At 59.8% G+C, this 9,217-nt stretch overlaps 4 protein-coding genes across 4 annotated transcripts in view; 2 read left to right on the forward strand and 2 right to left on the reverse strand.

Moving 5' to 3' along the window:
• The window catches only part of MACROD1 (MACRO domain containing 1), a 194,768-nt gene that overhangs the window by 69,165 nt on the left and 116,386 nt on the right, over positions 1-9,217 (reverse strand). The gene's annotated exons all lie outside the window — the stretch shown is intronic.
• FLRT1 (fibronectin leucine rich transmembrane protein 1) overlaps positions 1-9,217 on the forward strand; it is a 126,198-nt gene that overhangs the window by 34,325 nt on the left and 82,656 nt on the right. The gene's annotated exons all lie outside the window — the stretch shown is intronic.
• On the reverse strand, positions 5,301-6,425 carry TBC1D10C (TBC1 domain family member 10C; the record flags this gene model as incomplete). Its single annotated transcript, XM_018042910.1, is given in 2 exon segments — positions 5,301-5,989; positions 6,271-6,425. Coding segments are annotated over 2 exon segments (503 nt in total), but the record flags the coding sequence as incomplete, so codon positions are not given.
• Positions 7,949-9,205, forward strand: LOC108634220 (carabin-like). Its single transcript, XM_018042915.1, has 2 exons — positions 7,949-8,827; positions 8,912-9,205. Exons 1-2 carry the CDS (start codon positions 8,675-8,677, stop codon positions 9,107-9,109), a joined length of 351 nt encoding a protein of 116 aa, XP_017898404.1. The 5' UTR covers positions 7,949-8,674; the 3' UTR covers positions 9,110-9,205.

Genomic DNA, 9,217 nt, shown 5'->3' on the forward strand with positions numbered 1-9,217 from the left:
CCCCTGGTGGATCCCTAGAGCCTCCCGGGGTTGGAGGGGAAGGACTAATGACCCCGTGGCACTTGTGGGGGCAAAGATGGCTGCCTCGAGCCCTTTTTACAGCTAGAGGCAGAGCAGCCTGTGAGGACCACCCCCAACTACCAAAGCAGGGACTGGGGGGAGAAGTGACTTATCTGGAGCACCCCGCCCAGCTTTCCAGGGCTGCTCTGGGCCCCCCTGCTCCAGATCTACACTCTGCTCCTCGCCATGGCTGGCCCAGGCTCCTGGAATGAGGCACGGCCACCCTAGAAGATCCATCCTCTTGCTGCATGAGTACCCTGAGCTCCATGGAGATCCACGGAAGGGATGAGGGATGAGGGCATGGACATCACCAAAGAGCGTGAGCGTTGACACAACACGTATTAAAAACCAAAATTCAGCAGCGCACATTTTAAAGATCTTGTCAGCGTTATCCAACGGGTCATGAATCGGGCTAACAGAAAGGAGCTCCAAGGAGTTGTACAAAATGAAAAACTTTTATAGGCAGAAAGGAGCAGACACAAAAGTTATACTTAGGAAAAAAAGTGGGTTGGTTATTGCAAGGTCACTCTCTCCTCCTTATTCTTTTGTCCTTGCCTTCAGCAGTGAGAGTGCCGAGTCCTAACCACTGGACTGCCGAGGAATTCCCTGCAAAGTCACTTTGTTTCAGGGTGGGGGGGATCAGCAGGAGTGTATCAGGTACATGACCTCCCTAGGGCTGGTCAGGTGATTCCTGATTGACTGCTTTAAAAGAGAGACTTTCCAGGAGAGCTGGAACTGTATTGGTGGTGGTGGTTTAGTTGCTAAGTCATGTTCGTCTCTTTCGACCCCATGGACTGTGTAACCTGCCAGGCTCCTCTGTCCACAGGGATTTCCCAGGCAAGAATACTGGAGCGGGTTGCCATTTCCTTCTCCAGGGGATCTTCCTGACTCAGGGATTGAGCCCTGGTCTCCCGCATTGCAGGCGGGTTCTTTACCAACAGAGCCAGTAACTATGTTGTCTCAGTTGGGTGATGGAGGGCTTAGTATCAGTGACTCCATCTTGCGCCTGCTGTCTTGTTCTTGTTTTTTAACATTTTTTTATTTGCCTCCACCAGGTCTTGGTTGCGGCATGTGGGATCTAGTTCCCTGACCAGGGATCAAACCTGGGCCCCCTGCACTGGGATCATAGAGTCTTAGCCACTGAACCACCTGGGAAGTTCCTGATGTCTTGTTTTTAACACAAGCAGCGCAGCATCCGTTTTCTCATCCTTAAATGGGGATTATGATGCCTCCTTTAGCCCAGGCTTGGCTGGGCATGGGGCACCTGGCAGAAGGCAATAGTGTTAGCAAGTGTTTTGTGACTTGTCCTAGGCACTACGGAGTGCTTTGTGTTCCGTATCTCACTTAACCCTACCCCATAACAGTTGTGATTCTCTGCCTTTCATAAATGAGGCAATCAAGGCTCAGAGAGGCGGTGTGATTTGCCGAGGGTCACAGCTGGTGAGCGGCAGAGCTGGGGGCTCCCTCTGCCGGAGCATGTGCACATGGAGCAGCGTGGTTCTGTGCCCACCCCCGGGCCGCCCTGGCTGGGCACCAGCTGCGATGGCATCTGCCTTTGGACACAGAGAGGAAAACCAGGGTCGAACTGCAGCAGCCCTGGGACTCGGCGGGGGTGGGGGCAAGCAGGCTGGCAGGGCAGTCTTGCTCTGTCTACGCCAGGAGAGCCTGGAGGTCACCCGAGGCCGAGCAGAGGCAGGTAGGGGCGAGGTGAGGAGAGGCCATGCCTGAGCTACTGCCCAGCTCCACTAGGCAGTAATCCCCGTAAAGATGACCCCGGCGGAGCGCTCTCGGGGCTGGGGTGGGAGCTGCTGTTATCCCGCTATTTGTAGGAGGAAACGGAGGCTCAGAGAGAGTGAGCCTTTCCTATGTGTTGAGGCAGTCCGAACGCAGGCTGGAAAAGAATTTCCAGACACAGAGCGTTTCAGAAGGGAGTGAGTCTATTAAGAACAAAGAGCAGAGAGAAAGTGGGCACTGAGCGCAGTGGGCCGACCTCCTGACAGAGCAGAGAACGCCGACAGGTTTTGTGGGTTAATAGCCAATTTTTATAGCCTCAAGACAAAGAAAATTCCTGCCGGAAGGTGGGTGTTAGGTTGGGGCATCATAGGGTGTTTACTGGAGTGGGCATCTTTGCCAAATTAGGAGTCAGGAAGCTTCTTAGCGATGATCAGGGGCGCTTTTGGCAATGGCTACAAAGGGGCCCAGTCAGCTTCAGAGGTGACCTTTGTTCTGGGCTCCGCTTCTGTGGCCTGGGGACAGGACTCCACACTGAGCAGGACTTTACAGGAAGTCCAAGCTTGACCTCTGGACAGTGTGGGGATAGGGGGACGTTTGGGGTGGGTGGCGGTCGAGATGAGACCATGTCCCCCCAACCACGAGAGGACCGTCTGCCTTTCCACTTTTTTGCTTGCCCCCACATTCCTGTCCCTGTCCCCTGGGCTGATGCCAGCCCAGCTTTGCTTCCCACAGGCTGAGTGCTCTCGGGTGGGTCCCGAGAAGGCAGGGGACCTTCTTGGAGCCCCTTTCCGGGCAGGGGTGTAGGGAACTGGGGCTGCATGCGGTTGTGCAGGTTGCTCACTGCACAAAGTTGCTCTGCTGAGTGGTCACTTCCCTGCGGTCCTGAAGGGCTGCATGTACCTGGAGGGGGGACATCTTTTCCTAACTGGCACCCGGGTGCCATAAGGGTAACGCAGCCCTGTGGGAACAGCGTGTGTGAAGTGTTCACACAAGGAGGGAGTGGTCCTCTTCTGGCCTGACCCCTTGGCCCAGGCTTCCCAGGCTGATAACAGGACCTGCAGAAGGGCTGCCCAGAAAACGCTTCTCTGAGTAGATAAGGCCGTGGCTCAGCCCCGGCTCGAGGGGCCCTGCTGGAGACCGCCTTGCCAGGGTCTGGATCTGTGGGAATGCCTCGTGGCCTCCCCTCCAGCCTCAGGGTGGGTTCTCAGCCCGGAACCAAGGCTGCTATTCCTGCTCCCCTGACCTCTCAGCAGAAGAGCTGAGTGGCGGGAGGCAGGGAGTTCAGGGCGGACCCCATAAACTCCCTGCAGGCCCCCACCTGCCTGCTTCCCTGCCTGAGAGTCCATCAGACTCTGGCTCTAAGCCTAAGGCACGGTCTAGCCGGCCCTGCCTCTCTCTGTGATCCTGGGCTGGACACTCAACCTGGCCGGGTCCCCCTTTCTCTACAGAGGCTCTCAGTGCCACCTGCAGAGACAGGGTGTGTGGGTGGATGGTGGGGTTGAGAAAGTGGTCTGTGAACTGCAGGGGAGGGCGTTATTATTAAGCTTCAAGTACCCTGGTGGGGTGCTTCCCAGGTGGCGCTAGTGGTAAAGAACCCACCTGCCACTGCAAGAGACATCAGAGATGCGGGTTCGATCCCTGGGTCAGGAAGACCCCCTGGAGGCGGGCATGGCAACCCACTCCAGTATCGCTGCCTGGAGAATCCCATGGACGGAGGAGTCTGGTGGGCCACAGTCCATGAAGTCAGAAAGGGTCCAAAGAGTTGGACACGACTGGAGGGACTGAGCACCCTGGTGGGGCTTGGGAGGGAAGAGGGGCTCAGAAATTTTTCTTTAACTCACAGGGGCCCAGCTGCTGCCCCATACTCAGAATCAGGGCTGGAGTGAAACTGGGGGAGTGGGCAGGAACAGGAGGGGAGAGAGCACCCCCGGAGGGCGGCCAGTTTCATGGTGGCTGACTGCGGGAGCGGGGTGAGCCTAGGGTCTGCCATAGGCAGCAAAAGAAAGAAAGTTAGTTGCTCAGTTGTATCTGACTCTTTGTGACCCCCTGGACTGTAACCCACCAGGCATCTCTGTCCATGGGATTTTCCAGGCAAGAATACTGGAGTGGGTTGCCATAGGCAGCAAAGCTCGGGCCCAGCTGCCTCTCCTCCTGGCAAACTCAGTTTCCACAGGCAAACTTTAGCTCTGTGTCTGGACCTCCATGTGAGTCCCTCCTCCAGACCAAAGGCTCCTTGAAAGTGGGATGGTCAGCCCCTGGACCCGGGACTGGGCCAGTCACATAGTAAGCACCGTAAGAGTATATACTCAGAGACTTCCCTGTGGGCCCAGCAGCTAAGGCCCTGCACTCCCAATGCTGAGGGCCCAGGCTTGATCCCTGGTCAGGAAACTAGATCCCACATGTTGCAACTAGAGATCCCTTGTACTGCAAGTAAGACCTGATCCCGCCAAATAAATAAATATTAAAAGGAGGAAAGTATATATAGATCCTGACGCTGGGAAAAAACTGAAGGCAGGAGGAGAAGGGGACGACAGAGGATGAGATGGTTGGATGGCATCACCGACTCAATGGACATGAGCTTGAGCAAACTCCGGGAGATGGTGAAGGACAGGGAGGCCTGGCGTGCTGCAGTCACGGGGTTGGGTTGCAGAGTCCGACACGACTTAGCAACTGAACAACAATAACAACACAGAGTGAGTGTCTTCCTGCGGCCGTGGACTTGTCACCAGCCCATTTGGAATCAGGGGTCTGAGGGTGCCAACGTGTTCCAGCACAGCCATTGAGAAAGGCGGATGGAACACTCCACCATTTAAACAAGACTACAGTCACTTTCTCCGGGAACTCCGACCATGCCCCCACCCTCCACCCTCCACCCTCAGGGGAGGGCACCCAAGGAGGCGGAGCACTGAGACGGCCCTGCAGGGACATGAGCCTGCCTCGGAAACAGCCCCGTTGTCCTGGCAATGGCTCCTGTCCCAGGCACCTCGGGCACCCACGGGGGCAATTAGCAAGTGTGGGAGGGGGTTTCCATGGTGGCAGTCCCCAGGGGGTGCGGCTGGGGTTTCAGGAGGGGGCAAGGGCCGGCGGGGCCTTTCTCCTTTGTCCGGGCACACTAGGCCTTTGTTCTCAGCCGGCTCTCTCTGAGGACGGGACTAGGACCCGGGGTGGGGTGGGGGGGCAGACTTGGGATAGAGTGCTCCCACTGCTGGGGGTGCTCCTGAAATCAGCAAGGGGAGGGAGCAGAAGAGGAGACAGAGTCCCACATGTGGGCCCAGCGTCCACTGGGGGAGCCCTCCTCCCCCAGGCACAGGAGCCTCACCTGGCCCCAAGAGGCTGGGTGCTGCAGCTTGCCATTGGTCCCTGTAGCTGGTAAACACCTTCCAGCACCCAACGGGCAGCCTCCATGTGCCCTGGGGAGCTGGGGCGGGACTAGGAGGGGTGGGGCCGTAACAGGAGGGGGCAGCTGGTGGAAGGTTTCGGGTAGAGGGCATTGATCTGACGCCATGCGGGCTTCTGTTCAGACTTTATTCCAGGGCCCTCATGAGCCTTTTGGGGTCCCTGTGGCCCAGCCCATGCCCTTTCTTGCACACTCCTCCAGTGCAAGCTTGATGCGTGCAAGGGCCCAGGCACTGGGGCAGCCCTGTGGGTGGGGGATGGCCTGGGTCCCCCAAACCCCATTCTGCACCCTTCCGTCCTCCTCAGGCCTGAGGCAGTCCATGAGAAAGGAATGAGGCATCCAACCCCAGCTGTAAAGTGCGGTGCCCACTTCAAGGCTGGCATCCACTGTTCAGGCAGTTGGGATCGGGGGACCCTGAGTCCGTGGTACCCTCAGAAGTGGGACCTACCCTCAGAATCGGGTGTCCAGGAAGGAGGTGGAGCTTCTATGGGACCTGGCGGGGCTCTCGATAGGGGGGCCCCTGGACCGGGTCAGCAGCCCGTGGAAAGTCTTGCCTCGGGTCTGGGGCTTGCGCCGGGGTGGCCGGGGCTCCTCTGGGGGCTGTACCACGATGCGAGGCACCTCGGGCCGGGGGCTCCCCCGGGTTCCTGCCAGTTGCTGGGCCTCAAAGATGGCTGGGGCCCCCGGCAGGCGGGCCTGCGGCCTCGGGGGTGGCTCGGATGCTGATGCGGGCAGCTGGGCCAGCTGGGCCTTGATCTCCCGCTGCAGGTCCTGTTCGGACAGGGCCACGCCATGCACCTGCGGGGAGCAGTTGATACTGAGCCTGGGGGAGGGCAGGAAATGATGAGATCCCCGCAGGGCGGGCAGCACACAGCCCCAGGAAGTGGCTGAGAGCTGAGGGCCTGACAGACAAAGAGGCAGACTAAAAGGCACTTGAGGCCTGGGGTTTCCACCTTCTCTGCTGCTCAGAGGACAAGAATGGAGCCCCGTGCTTACTGTGACTACTCCTCCAGGCCTCAGTTCCCCAGCTGTGCAGGGGGCTGCTGGGCCACTGCAGGGGGCGCGCAAGGGGCACCCACCTGGGGCATGAAGACCTCTTCTTGCAACTGGGCAGGGGGGATGGATCGAAGGGCGCCGAGCGTCTCCAGGAGCCCCGGGCAGGCCAGGCGCTGTTCAGTGGTGCCCAGCGCCAGGCGCACCAGGGTCAGCCCCACGCGGAACAGCACCTTCACACCTGCAGGCCGGTGGGGCTCGCTCAGTGTGGGGCCAGCTCTCAGCCCGGGCCCGAACCTGTCCTTGGCCAGACTCCTTCCACCCTCCTGCAGCTCTGCTGCCTGGACTGAGAGCGGGTCGGCCATCTAGGGGCACCAGCCAGCGGGTCCCAGCAGCCACTGATGCTCATGGGCAGCACAGCCTGCCAGGAGCCAAGGGCTACTGACAGCCTCACATGGGCTTTCTCATTCTGGGCCTCAGCTCCTTGCCCCATCCACTGAAGGGCTGGGTGGTAACAAGACAGCCTTTCTAGCTCAGATCTGTGAGCTTCTGATTCTAGAAAGATTCAAGCCAGAACTCCTCACCCCTAAGCTAAGAGCACAGGGCACACGTGTGCATACACATGCAGGCACGCACACGCACGTGACTTTGGCCTGCTCCTGGAGCCTCAGAGCCCCTCCCTGGCAGCCTCGGGTCTGCTGAGAAAGGCAGTCGGGGGACGAGTGAGGCCTGGTGACCACTGTGCCGTGTAAAGAGACAACAGGACTACTAAGGTTGTCACCGTTATCAACGGGCAAGGGCATCTCCACGGGGCCCTGCCTGTGCCACCCTCGAGGCCCAAGTGCAGGGGAGGACAAGCACACAGTGACTTGGACGTCCGTGGTTAGAATGCTAACCCACTCTGAAGCCAACTGGGCGTACAGCGGGTGCTCAGTAGATGTACTGGTGGATTTCTACCACACAACCGCTGGACAACCCGCATAGAACAGAAAGCAGCTGTGCCACTGATGAGGGTACCAGGCAGGGCCCCAGAGATCCAGAGTCCAGCTCAGCTTTGCCCTGACTGCCCCCCGCTCTTGGCCTGGCACCTCTCCCCATGCCCGCACCCCTCAAGTCATCCGTGGCTGGGACCCTGCGGATAGGGCCCTGCCTGCCTCTCCTTCTCCACCCGGCTCCACGTATCTGCCTCTTTCAAGGAGTGGCCGCCAGCGTATTTAAACAGCCCTCTCCTGCCGTTCCCCTACACTCTGGTATGTCCTTTGTTTTATTTTCTTCATGGAACTTGAGACAATCTATAAATATCTTGTTAATTTGGTACCACCGCCTCCCATCCCCACCCCCACCAGAACGTAGGTCTCACTTACTCAAGTGGCCTTGGCTCCCAGAGGCGCGCCTGGCCTCTGAGGGCTCACAGTGAGGGCCCGGGGGCTCCATCTGCCGTGCCCCCACCGTGCCCAGTCCCCAAGCTGTGCCACTGCTGTGGTCTCTCCAGCTCCTGCCCCATCGACCTTGGGGAAGCCTCCCTGACTCCAGCCCTCCCCCCACGTGGTGATCTCACTGATTGTGGCAGGGGCTGCTGTTCCTCCCACTGGTGATACGTGGCTAACAGCGACTACCCTCAGCACACCCCAGCACCCAGGCCTCTTTGCATCTCAGAGGACCCAGCAAGGCCCCTGAGGGGCCAAGGCCTGGGCAGGGACTGCCAGAGGGTGCGGGAGGGATGCCCAGAGGACTGGCCCTGATGGGGTCTTCTGGCACAGGCAGCAGGGCCTCCTGCAGGTCCTGAAGGCCTACACCCTGTACCGGCCGGAGCAGGGCTACTGCCAGGCCCAGGGCCCTGTGGCCGCCGTGCTGCTCATGCACCTGCCCCCGGAGGTGAGTGCCCGCAGCCCTGCGGCAGGGGCCCCAGACCCGGACGCCCACCCCCAGGAACTCTGACTTCAGTTACCTGAGACCCTGGACCCCCAACGCTAGTGATCTAAGGACCAAGGCATCCTGTGCCCTGGACCATGACCGCCCTCCCATCCTCTGGAGCCCTGGCCTCCGGGACCTAGGATCCTCAAGTCCCACACAAACCTGTCCTAGTGAGCCAGGGCCTCATGCCTGCCAATCTCAGTAACCGTCAAGCCCAGTGACCTTGATTCCAGGAACATCGAACCCTGACCCCTGACCTTTGGCCCAATGATTTAAAAGTCTGGATGGTATCACCTTGACCTTATGACCCCTGATTCTGAACCCTGTGACCATGATCCCTGACCCCAATGACCCCAAGAACCCAAGACTTGAACTTTGGGACCTCCGCTGCCTTGACCAGTGAGCCCCCACCCTGCGACCCTCAAATTCAGCCCTCTGAGACCTGTGATTGCCGACCCCTACACCCCTTGGTAGGCCTCTTTCTAGGCAATGGAAAGCTTTTAGGTAAGACCCACCCCCTGCCCCAACCCCACCGGCAGCACTGAGACCAGGCTCCTGGCTCTAGAGTCACCCCAGATGTTGTCTAGGCCCTCCCCTGTTGCCCCCTTCCGCACCCTGCAGTCCCCTCTGCGGTGGGCACTCAAGGCCTGTGCCCACCCCCAGGAGGCCTTCTGGTGCCTGGTCCAGATCTGCGAGGTTTACCTTCCCGGCTACTACGGGCCCCACATGGTGAGAGGCAGGGACGGGGGGAGGGCTGGGTGGGGGTGGGCGCCTAGGGACGCCAACCGCCGGTGCTGATGGGCGTGGCCGCAGGAGGCTGTGCGGCTGGACGCTGAGGTGTTCATGGCCCTGCTGCGACGGCTGCTCCCTCGCGTGCACAAGCATCTGCAGAAGGTGGGCGTCGGGCCCCTGCTCTACCTGCCCGAGTGGTTCCTGTGCCTCTTCGCCCGCTCCCTGCCCTTCCCCACGGTGCTGCGTGTCTGGGACGCTTTTCTTAGCGAGGGTGAGTGAGGGGCCGACCAGGTGGGCAGGGGCAGGAGGGGGTGCCTGGTGGGCATGGAAGGTGGAGGTGCCAGCTTCGCTCTGCCCCACCGCCACTGCCGACCCTGATCTGGGGCG

The sequence above is a fragment of the Capra hircus genome, chromosome 29 (genome assembly GCF_001704415.2).
Source record: "Capra hircus breed San Clemente chromosome 29, ASM170441v1, whole genome shotgun sequence".
In the NCBI taxonomy this organism is placed as follows: Eukaryota; Metazoa; Chordata; class Mammalia; order Artiodactyla; family Bovidae; genus Capra; species Capra hircus.

Excerpts from the sequence above, each read along its gene's own strand:
- LOC108634220 (XM_018042915.1), top strand. The coding sequence starts at position 8,675 with ATGTTGTCTAGGCCCTCCCCTGTTGCCCCCTTCCGCACCCTGCAGTCC. Across the intron at positions 8,828-8,911 it reads GCTACTACGGGCCCCACATG|GAGGCTGTGCGGCTGGACGC; the intron begins GTGAGAGGCAGG and ends GCGTGGCCGCAG.